Source organism: Aulonocara stuartgranti (assembly GCF_965226115.1).
Source record: "Aulonocara stuartgranti genome assembly, chromosome: 16".
Lineage (NCBI taxonomy): Eukaryota > Metazoa > Chordata > Actinopteri > Cichliformes > Cichlidae > Aulonocara > Aulonocara stuartgranti.
The window spans coordinates 29,502,484-29,514,670 of NC_138952.1; the positions used below are offsets into that span (position 1 = coordinate 29,502,484).

Sequence of the window (12,187 nt, forward strand, 5' to 3'; positions counted from 1 at the left end):
CTTCTGTAGATGGTTTTTGTTGCAGCTTCAGACAATAGCCACTTCTCCACATCAGTGCAAGAGATAAGATTCATTGTGTGCGATGCACATCTCTGATGTGGCGGTAAAGAAATTGCATCATCAGCATCATCAGCAGCATTCTGCAGCACATCCCCAATTGAAACAAAAGTCACCTCATCCTCCTCAGATTCAGAGTCATCTGACTCAGGTGCTGGCCGGTACACTTTAAAAGCCTTGACAAAATTGGAGCCATTATCCGTTACAGTTGATGTGATTTTAAACGATAGGACATGAGATGAGTTAATGTTGTCCAGCTCAGATGCAATACTGTCATACGTATGTCGACCCATAAATCGCCTGCATGCCAGCGCTGCTTTCTCACGTTTCATGTTTTGTGCATTTATCCAATGCGCGGTCACACCAAGAAAACTTTTATTATGCACAGTCCAAATGTCTGCTGTTGTGGAGATGTATTCTACCATGTCAAGTGTATTTTTGAGCTCTGACTCCATGTTGGCATATTCTTGGTCTAGGAAACTGGAAAATGTCTTTCTGGATGGTGCCTTCCCAGCTCTCCCTCGCACAGGTATATGACTAATCAGTTGTCTGAAAGCATGGGACTCAACCGTTGAGATGGGTTTCATGTCTTCCACAACATACCTGGCAATCAGCCTGTGTAGCTGGGGCTGGGTGATGGACTGTGCAGCAGGCTGTCCGAAATCAAGCTTTCGTTGTTTTGCTGGAATAGCATCAACGGAGCTAGAGTCACCGACGTTGCCTTCAGGTTCTTTTTCAACTAAGTTGGTAGATGCATGCTGTTTCTGAAGATGTTTCATCAGATTAGAATTGCTAGTCTTTGATGTCGAAAGAGTTTTAGAACCTCCACAGAGAGTACAGTTCACGACAATATTCCTGTCTTTTTCCAACACAAAGGAGAAATAATGTGAATATTTCCAGGAGAGAAAACACATGCCTGGACCATCTTCGACTGCCACCATGATTGTAGCTTACGTCACAGTGTCACGTGCCCTTTTTACGTCCAGCACGGAAACTGCAGTCGTGGTGCTTTCCTTTGTACTCGGGACTCAGAAATTCGGGACTGCAGATGAGCTGCATATGTGTAGTAGTAATTTGTTTTTGTAGAGAGCTAGCAAAACAAGCGTTTTCGAGGGCGTCGCCATATTGGAATCCAGACTTCTCCAACGAGGCTAACCAGAACACCGTTTACTCGAGTGTGACATTATTCCCAGGTTCGTGTTCCGATTTCCGAGGTAAGTTAAACGCAACACACGAAGTAACGAGTAACGACCCTATCTAAATCCCAGTAACGAGTAACGCGTTCCTGATTTTGGCATAATAACTAGTTACCGTGCTCGTTACCGCAATAATAACGTAGTTACTGTAACGCGTTACTTAATAACGCGTTAGTCCCAACACTGCTTATAATGCACCATAAACCTACTTCTTTTACCAGTGTGTTGCACAATAAATAAATTACTAATAAATTAGTAAATAAATGTACAATGACACTACATTATTTCATGTGTCTAAGCAACCTTTTAAGGTGATTAGAAATTTCTTTCATTTTCAGTCCATATATGATTGGATTGCAGAGAGGATTATAAGTTATTATTTGGAGTGTCATTACGAAACGTGCAGTTTTGGGAAAATCTGATTCCAGTTTAACAATGACAACATCATAGGTAATCAAAACAGAATAGTTAATCAAAACTAGCAGATGAGGTAAACAGGTCTGAACAGCTTTTCTTCTGATATCTCCACAACTCTGAAAAGCAATTATGATTATCTTTGTGTATGTGAAAAGTATAAAAAGCATGGGGAAAAGTCCGAGATTCAACAGAACAATTACACCGTATATTGATAATTCATTTGAAGTCACACAGAAAAGCTTGTTAAGTGAATTATTACAAAAAATTCCTTTCAAAGTAAAGCTACACAGTTTGCTATTAATATTTAGTGCAACTGGCACTACAATATAACAAGCAGGTACCAGCCATGCAAAACACAGCAGTAAACTGACAGTAGTTGTTCTCATGATGGCTGGATATTGCAGGGTAGGGATGGGTATCGAAAACCGGTTCTTGTTGAGAACCGGTTCCCACTGTTTCAATTCCTTGGAATCGTTTGCCACTTTTAAAAACGATTCCCTTATCGATTCCAGTCGCCCCGAATGACGTCATCACGTTGAGTAGCGTCTTTTACCCAGTAGGAAACACGGCGCCTGAGCGGCACAAACGCTCAAAAGTTTGGTTACACTTTATGAGAAAGGATGACAACAGGGCAACGTGCAATACTTGCAAAGTAGAGATTTCATCAAAGGGAGGAAACACTACGAATATGCAAAAGCATTTGCTCAAAAAACACGCGATTGCTTTCAACGAATGTCGTGTTTTTGATCCGCTCCGGACTAGCGAAGCTCAACCCAGCAGCAGCGGTAGCGTTTCCACGTCCTCTCCCGTTAATACTGCAGGTAACTAATCAATTAGCATTGCATATTATGTTAGCGCGATTTACCTTATTACAAAACCTGCTATTACTGTGTGTTGCATTTAGATAACCATGATGAGAGAGACAGAGTCTGGCTGGCTCAGATGCTGGCAGTTCTCGCTGCAGTCTACCGGTAGCGTCTCCTTTCAGGCCAGGATAGACGAATGTCACCCAGCAGTGTCTAAGTTTGTGGTCAAAGGCTTGCACCCATTTGCCACAGCAGATGCCCCCGATTTCTCTTTGGTAAGTGAATGTGTTTAATTGTAGGCAGGGACATTACTGGATATTCTTGTGTAATTGCTACAGAATAATTTATGTTAAACTTTGTTATTGCTACAGGAGAATAGTTATTTTATTATTTTACATATACATTTTTTTTCCTGGGGACCCTGTGACACCCCATTGAAGAGCCGTAGGCTGTGAATCTCTTAAGATCTCACTGTTGGGTTTGTAAGGCCATGTTACCCCTAAATTTCTATCTTGTTCAAAGAGAAGATATAAAACACAGTTCTAAGCTAATCGACTTTAGTGTTCTCCTTTTAAAAAAAAAAGAATCGATAAGAGAATCGATAAGGAATCGAATCGTTAAACAGAATCGAAAATGGAATCGGAATCGTTAAAATCTTATCAATACCCATCCCTATTGCAGGGGTTTACAAATAGACACATATCTGTCATAGGCCATAGCTGACAATAGTAAGAACTCTGAAGAGCTTAAAAAGTAAAACATAAAAACCTGAAAAAGACAAGCTTGGTAAGATACGATCTGTTTCTCAGATAAGAAGTCAACCAAGAGCTTTGGGTGGATATTACTGCTGAAAAGAATAGAGTTCAATAACAAAGCTGCAATAAAAATATACATTGGCTCATGAAGATTTTTGTGTATAACAATAAGACATATGATAGAAACATTAAAGCATATTAACAGAATATAAGCTGTAAGCATGATCACAAAATAAAGATATCTGTATCTGTGAATTTCCACATGCCCACCAAGTGTTACATATGTCGTATTTAAATCAGCATTCATTAAAATGGTTAAAGAATAGCTATAACTACTCAGCTTCCTACACTGTGCACTGAAATGCAAACTGTGTAACTGTCCTTAGAATTCAGAAAGTCAATCATTCAGTGCTAGTGGCATGGTTTTATCCAACACAGGCACCCTCCATGGATCTCATTAACCTTGTCATAAAAGATTTCATCAACATTACGAAACTGGTGGCTAAAAGACTTTTACGATAATTGCTGACAGGTAGGAGCAATTATGAATGTTTCGGTGGGTCTAAAACAGCAGTCGGGCTAAAATTGTAACAAATATTTGGTGTTGTCAAGTGAGGCAGGATGTTTGAAAAAAAATTGAAGTGCCTCCTGGTTTATCTCTCATTACATGTGAAAGAGGGTAAAATGACTTAACATGCAGCCTTTTGTCTCACTCACCTTCCAGGGCATTGTTATGACTATGATGTGTCAATGGCATCTGTGTGTTTGACGTGCATGATTTTATTAAATAAGTTGTGACTGACAAACACAAAGACATGAAAAGGAAATGTCACAAAAATGTACTCCTGTGTAATTGAGTTAAAAAGAACATATTTGAATCATAAAGAATCATGACATTCATGTGACTGAGCTGATGATAAATCCTGTTGATGTATAATTGCATAAAGTGAATGCAACATAAAGGAAAATATATTGATATGTGATTTTATAGTTTGAATTATGTTCATGTTGATGTGTAAGGTCACAGAGAGACAGAGAGAGAGGATCGGGTGTGGTTGGACATCGGGTGATTGGATGCCAAACGGAGAATGGGAGTGGGGGGGTAGCATTTTTGTGTGGACAGATAAGTTGCTCATCCCTTTGTATCCTGCAAGATGAGCAGTACAGAAGATTGGCTTGAAGAGTTCACAGTCGGAAATTTCAGCAGAAACGGAGAGGTATCAACCTCTCTTCTTGATGCATTCTCAATCATCCAGGAAAATAAATCTCCAAAAGTTGATTCTGTTCATCTGGACATAGCGTTTTCTGGGAGAAACGTTTCGTCACTCATCCAAGTGACTTCTTCAGTCTCAGTCTCAGACTTCTGAGACTGAAGAAGTCACTTGGATGAGTGACAAAATGTTTCTCCCAGAAAACGCTATGTCCAGATGAACAGAATCAACTTTTGGAGATATCAACCTCTCTGCACATTTTTGCTGCGGTCAATTTTAAATTCGAGCTCTGCTTTGCCTTCTGCATAATACTCATGGACCTTTTTGAAATGTGTCAATCAAGACTTCCTGTACAGGAGTAACAGTTCTGCCAGTCCACAGTCTACAACCTCAAAACAGATGCATTTAGAAGGTCTGAATGTCTCCAGGTGCCTATAGTGCTCAATTGCAGAGACTTTTTAAAAAATTCATATTGTGCTTTAAGAACTGTTCTAATAGGCAAAAGCTTACAAAGCTCTGTACTTAAGAACTTTTGTTATCACACTAAAACAATGGAAAAAAAAATCACAGTGTCACTGTCAGTGGCAATGTAAAAGTGCAGGGAAATATCCCTCTTGGCCATGGGGTGAAATCGTGACATCCATGCAGATAGCCATGGGGATGCATGTTCCCTCCACAAGCTTAAGGGTCAGCTTCCAGTAATTCTGCATCAGGGAGGGTGAACCTGTCCCTTCCTTTTTTTCCACAGTGTCATGGTTTGTGGGGCAAGCTGTGTGGTGTTTGTGAATAAAGGACCCAAAATGCAGGCAAAGGCTGTGATGTGCATGAGCGTTTATTTACAGGAGTGACAAAGTGGCAAGAACAGGAAATGCGGGACGGGGAGCTACCAAAACCTAGACTGGGGAAAACCAATGAACTAACCTAAAACCATAAAAATGCAGGATGATGAGGAGAGATGACACGGAGAATGTAGAGCAGAGAGATGCGGCGATACACCAAGTAACACAGACGGACGGACAACGAGCAAAGGCAAACACACACTATATATACACACACGGAGGGAAACAAGGAATGGCAAACAGGAGAGAGGCACAGCTGATCCTATTTAACATGACGAGACAAGAGACATAGACCTTTGAAGTAAAACAGGAAATCCATAGACTGAACTCAGAGACATACTCAGGGACACGAAACAGAGCACAGAGAGAACACATGGACAGGGATAACTAGACACTAAACAGAGGAGGCACAGGAAGAAAATCTAAGACCTAGAAACCCTGAGAATGAAGCCTAAACACTAATAGAGATAACAATGAAGAAATCAAACATCAAATCAGAACAAAACTCAAAACACTGAGTAACCGACCCAGCACCATGACACACAGGGTGATAGGTTCGTCTAGGCACAAACCTATTGCTGGAACAGCTGAGACAATCCACTACAATGGCAAAAACAACACACCAGACACCTCTTTGTGTGATCTCGTACACAAGGGAGATGACTGAGACGAACGCTGTTCCTGCCGCTCAAACCCCAGTCACTCTCAGTCAGCTCCCCCCCAGCACTGCTCTTTATTGTGGTTACATGAATATGCATAGTTTCATTAACATATGACATTTTACACAGGCATACATGTGAACAAGGAGTACCTGTCTGTATGTGCTGGTGTGTGTGTGTGTGTGTCAAAATATGACCCTGTGAACGACTCCCTAAAGCTGGTGCCAGGTGTCCAGCGGTCCATCTAAACAAAGGGCTCTTATACTCAAACAGATACAGAGTAAGTGTCCTCCCATACCATATATCAGAAAGAGAAGGTACGACCTCTCTCATGACCTTAGGATGTGTGTGTATGCCAGAACACTCTGGAATGCCCACAGAGTCTTTGCAGATATCTATCTATCTATCTATCTATCTATCTATCTATCTATATATATATATATATATATATATATATATATATATAGAGCAGCTGGATAGCGTAGTGGTTAGACTACACGCCTTTGGACCCTCAAGCTCCCAGGCCTCTGGTAGAGGATCCGAGCTTGAAGGATAAACCGCCCGCAGGGGCGTGCTGGGTGTTTTATATTAAAATATAACAGATCACATATCTGATTCCTTTGATAATAATCTGTCATCTTCATCTCTTGTCCCAGCTTTCTTTCATTTTTTGTAATGTTATGGCAAATTAAATTTTTTTTCCTCTTTGGGAAATACAGCATCTATATTTAGTTATCAGACCCGTTATGTGCAGAACTATTTGTTTACTTAGCACTCTGAACACATCAGAGGAATGAAAAGGAACAAAGGATGTGTTGAAGGTGTAAGCATTTCTTTCAGTATTATAATTTTCTTATTACTGAGCAAATAATAAACTCCATACTGTTAGCTGGAAACAATGCAAGGCTAAAACAGCTAAGGCCATAACAATATTTTGGATGATCAGATTTAATTGCTTGTTACGGTACAGGATGTTGATCTGGATTGCTCATGCTCATTTACACTCCTGTGTACATTGAAATATGAACACTGAAAATATCAGTTAGTTGAAAATATAATTATACTGCAAAAGCAAAGTTCTAAAAACTTTCAAACCATGTTGGGCTTATTGATTTAACTTTAACACAAAGAAATTTTTTTTTCTATTGATTAGGTGACCTCAAATACCTCTGAACTATTTTTGAGGTCACAGATTTATTAATTATTTATTAGAAATGGCATATGTTCATTTTGCAACAACATTACTTTATGTCTTTGTCAGGGCTCTGTGTGTGGGCAGGTGGAAATGTGGATCCAAATGCAGGACTCCGAGACGAAATGTAACTAAAACCACAGCTTTTATTGCTGGCATGAAACAAAAACAGAAACCAAACCATGAAACCAAGCAGGAACACACAGGCAGGGTCTGCGGGTACGACGCGACACTGAGCACAGGAAAACACAGGGCTAATATACACAGGGTGGTAATCAGCGAATGGGCAACAGGAAGGAGACACAGCTCGGAGAGATCAGGGTTAACGAGACGGGGGAAACAAGCTGCACACACTAACATAAGACAAAGACTTTCACAATAAAACAGGAAACATGAATTACTAAACATGCATGCAGACTTTACATTGAGAGACAGACAGAGAATGACACATGGAACCTGAACTGAACTAAACGTGAGATATAACTGAGAACAAATCCTTAAGCACGGATAAACAGAAACAAGAAATAATAATCATCATCACTACGAGAATAAGAAAACAATCCATGAAGCAGAATTAAACCGAAATATAATAAACTCAAAATACTGGGTCCAACGGACCCAGAACCGTGACAGTCTTTAATGGTATAGTGACAGACATTAAAATGGTCAGTGCCAAATTGATGCCATGAAGGAATACACAGGGCGCATCAAAAATTAAAGTCAATAACCCATAAAATCATTACATTAAACAGAGATAGTGTCAGGGTTTCTGGGTCGTTGACCCAGTATTTTCAGTTCACGTTCACTGTTTATCTACTGCCTGCTCCACTTCCTGTTTTATTGTGTTAGCCTTGGTCTGTGTGCATTATGTTCAGTCCTCTTCCCATTTATCATTAGTTCATTAGGTTCAGCTGTTCACTCACCTGTCTCCAATCGTTGTCATTGTTAGTTGTGTATTTAAGCCCCCTCTTCCCTTCAGCCCTGGTCGTGTCATTGATGTTATGTTGTCGTTTCCGCCTGCGTTCAGCCAGCCATTCAGTCAGTCCTTCAGTCAGTCGTCCAGCCAGCCAGCCAGCCAGCCAGCCCTTTTCTACCTCTGTTCTGTTCATCCACTCCTTATAATAAACCTTCACCAGTCTTCACCTACCTGTGAGTCCTGCGTTTGGGTTCCTTCTTCCTCGCCTCCACACAACGCCTGACAGTGTCTGCTTATAGTATATTCTAATCATATATCATATCATATTTTAGATACCATCAGTGTATCTAGAAAGTTACTGAAACAGAACAAAATCAGAAACTAAATATGATCACAGCTGCTAGGAAAATGCAGTTGTGGTGAAAAGGGCAAAGCCATTGCATCATTTACATCATGTGTTCAGCAAGCAGGATAAGTAGGTTAATCAGTTTAAGTATTATATACTATTGATATACTAACTATCATAGTCTATTTGTACAGTATACAGTAGACACACAAGTATATAAAATAATACAGACGTATATAAATGCAATGCAAATTAATAAATGTACATCAGTACTTTACAGTATAATATTATAGTCAGTGTTGGGAAGGTTACTTTTAAAATGTATTCCATTACAGAATACAGAATACATGCCCTAAAATGTATTCTGTAACGTATTCAGTTACGTTACTCAATGACAGTAACGTATTCTGAATACTTTGGATTACTTAATATATTATCATGCTTTTTACAACAACGTGAATGTACTATTGCTGTGTGATTTATTACTATTACTCAAGGTCCGCGACTCCGAACTGTAGTAAAGGGACCTCTGACTAATACGGCGGGGTCCCTGTCGGCTCGTAGCCGAAAAATAGCTTTACTTTGTTGTCTGGGTCAACTTTTCTTGCGAGAGACAGAGAGAGGCGTTGAAAGGCTGCTCCAACGGAACTTATTGTTTTCGGAGGAAAACACGAATACGGTGTACAGACGAGTCTTAATAGCTTACTTACAACTGGGCTCGTCAGGCACTCTTCTTGGCTGCAGTGGTTATTATTATATTTACATGCTTCCAGCTCCCGTTTTTCCTCGATGACAACTCATACCTTTCCACTCCCCTTTTTCTCCCTCCTCGCGCTCACAGACACATAACGTGTATGGCAGTCCATTCTCCCTGCAGCACGGACTACACTGCCCATGATGCTACATTCTTTAGAGCTATGCTTGTAGCATTCTGCCTGTTAGCTTAGCACAACAACAACGACGAAAAGGCGCTCTCTCACCCAGGAAACACACAGTCGCAGAGAGAGAGAGCGTCGCCCTGTAACCATGGCAAACGTAATGCTGCCGCCTGGAACAACAGAACGTAGCTGTCAAACAAAACCCAAACAGTCCTGACCCGCGACAAAATGAAACAGGAAAGTACCGCCGTGTAATCCATTTATTTCAACAAAGTAACTGTATTCTGAATACCACCTTTTTAAACGGTAACTGTAACGGAATACAGTTACTCATATTTTGTATTTTAAATACGTAACGGCGGTACATGTATTCCGTTACTCCCCAACACTGATTATAGTGTAATACTTATATAAACAATAATGCTAATAATAAAAACAACAGGTGTAATGTCTATCACCTGTAAAAACAAACAACTGCACTAAAGAGAAGTCAGATCTTTAAACTTAGATTAACAAACTTAGATTACAAAGGAAATTAGCAGTTCTATGTTGTTTAGTAGCAGTTCTATCAAAAACCGCTACTGTGCAACAAACTGTGCATAATGACTTCATGGAGATCCCTTGACTGCAGGATGTGGCAGACAGCAGTCTTGGTGTGTAGCTGTAATTTAATAAGTTGAAAAAAAGGGGGTGCATAACTCAGCTTTGCTGTAAAGGCTGAATATACTCAGTGTACTGAGAAACGAAACAGAAAACAAGGAGCATGAGTCCAGATCAGTCCATAGACTAGAAAACAGTTCAACACCAAACTCGGGGTCGACCCGAAGGTAGACAAAATGGGGCCAAAAACAGTTCAGGGGGCCGGCCGCGCGGACAGCAGCAGCGGCAGCGACGCAGGCAAAGCAAATTACGACCAAATTACGACCTGTTTGGTCGCCGTGGCTGCGACCAAACAGGTCCGGAGGCCGGCCACGCGGAAGGCAGTGGCGGCGAGAGAGCAGGTCTGGAGGCCACCCTCGACACCCAACTAGAGGCCTGGAAGGTGGCGGGCAAAGGCGAGGTGGTACAAGCCAAGCTGGATCTGATGATGGTGTAGCAATCGCAGAACCAGACGTGGATGAAGCCGACGTGACACCGACGTGGAGGACGCCGATGTGGATGACGCCGAAGTGGATGACGCCGACGAGGCGGGACCAGGCGAGGATGAAGCCACACAGGCTCGACCGGACGGCAGCGTGGCGGCTGCGGAACCTGACGGCAGCGTGGCGGCTGCGGAACCTGACGCTGCAAGTGACGGTGTGCAGGTTGCAGGCGGGGATGCTGCAGGTGACGATGTGGAAGTAGCTGATGATGATGCTGCAGGTGACGGTGTGGAAGTAGCTGATGATGATGATGCTGCAGGCGACGGTGTGGAAGTCGCAGGGGATGATACAGCAGGCGGTGGCTGAACGGACTTCCCCGGACCGTCAGCAGACATGAGGATGTGCTGGCTGGGTTCTCCCAAACCCCCAGCTGATGAGGCGTGGTGCTGGACGGGCTTCTCGGGCCCTCCAGCTGACGAGGCATGAGGCTGGACGGGCCCCTCGGGCCCTCCAGCTGACGAGGCATGAGGCTGGACGGGCCCCTCGGGCCCTCCAGCTGGAGCAGATGCAGGGCCAGAGGCAATTGGGACCCCTGGCTGAGGGTGAAGATGAGTGGCTGACTGAATGGGTGAAAGCACTGGAGCCTGAACTCATGACAAAGTTAATGATTCCTCTACCAACTGAGCTTCTGACTGGGCTATGGACTGTAACAAAGTTTGTGTGGTTGTGTTAATGACTGAGCTATGGGTAGCGGGGCTGAAGACTGAGCAGAGGGCGACTGAAATTGAGCTGAAGGTGGCAGCTGGGCAGCCGACTGAGCTGAAGGTGGCAGCTGGGCAGCCGACTGAGCTGAAGGTGGCAGCTGGGCAGCCGACTGAGCTGAAGGTGGCAGCTGGGCAGCCGACTGAGCTGAAGGTGGCAGCTGGGCAGCCGACTGAGCTGAAGGTGGCAGCTGGGCAGCCGACTGAGCTGAAGGTGGCAGCTGGGCAGCTGACCTAGCCGGCTGTTCAGACAAAATCCCAGACTCCTGCTGGGACTGTGAATGTTGGCGGCGCATCTGCCGCTTCCCTGTTGAAATGGGATCAGGGCTGGCAAAAGGTGACGTGGAGAAACTCTGCTGCGGCCGCTCCTGCTGTGGTGTGGAAATGACAACCGCTCCAGTCCGTACCACAGGAGAGAATGGAAGGGTGATGATGGCGAGGGTTGCATTTCTTCTTTAAGGGTGGATCGAATGATTTGGCGATAAACCTTGACAAAAAATGCTGCTGACGCCGAGAACACCAAGTAGCGAGGGCCTCCAGGAGGACAGTTGAATTTTCCTTCCCTGGACTGCCCATGCTAAACAGTTCAAAACTGAGCTTCGCTCTCAGATTTATTATTATTTGTTTTAGTCCTTTGATATTTAGGAAACTGACAGTGGAAGCAGTGGATGACAAAAAATTATCAAAAAAAGACTTCCTCCAGCTGCCTCTTGTAGGGGTTCACAGCGTGGATTACCATCCAACAGTAATCCCATAGGTGCACGAGATACTCCCCCTCAGAGGCGAAACGTGAGTCCACTGGATCCATACTGGTCGCGTTGTTCTGTCAGGGCTCTGTGTGCGGGCAGGCGGAGATGAGGATCCAACTGCAGGCCTCGAAGACAGAATGCAACTCAAAACCACAGCTTTATTGCTGGCATGAAAACAAAACATGACGTGAACACGGAATGCAGAGAAAAAACCACACAGGCATAATCTGAGGGTATGACACGACACTGAGCACAGGAAAACACAGGGCTAATATACACAGGGTGGTAATCAGGGAATGGGCAACAGGAGGGAGACACAGCTG

The 12,187-nt window shown here is 43.1% G+C and overlaps 2 protein-coding genes across 2 annotated transcripts in view; both read right to left on the reverse strand.

The window, feature by feature from the left end:
- enox1 (ecto-NOX disulfide-thiol exchanger 1) overlaps window positions 1-9,647 on the reverse strand; it is a 304,893-nt gene extending 295,246 nt beyond the window's left edge. The window contains exon 1 of the mRNA XM_082508523.1: window positions 9,105-9,647. The gene's annotated coding sequence lies outside the window, so the exon portion shown is untranslated. The remainder of the gene's footprint in view (window positions 1-9,104) is intronic.
- Window positions 1,535-3,538, reverse strand: LOC309691199 (olfactory receptor 4B13-like; the record flags this gene model as incomplete). The annotated part of the gene is given in 3 exon segments (XM_082508794.1): window positions 1,535-2,061; window positions 3,143-3,149; window positions 3,152-3,538. Coding segments are annotated over 3 exon segments (921 nt in total).
- Window positions 9,648-12,187: the final 2,540 nt, after the last annotated feature.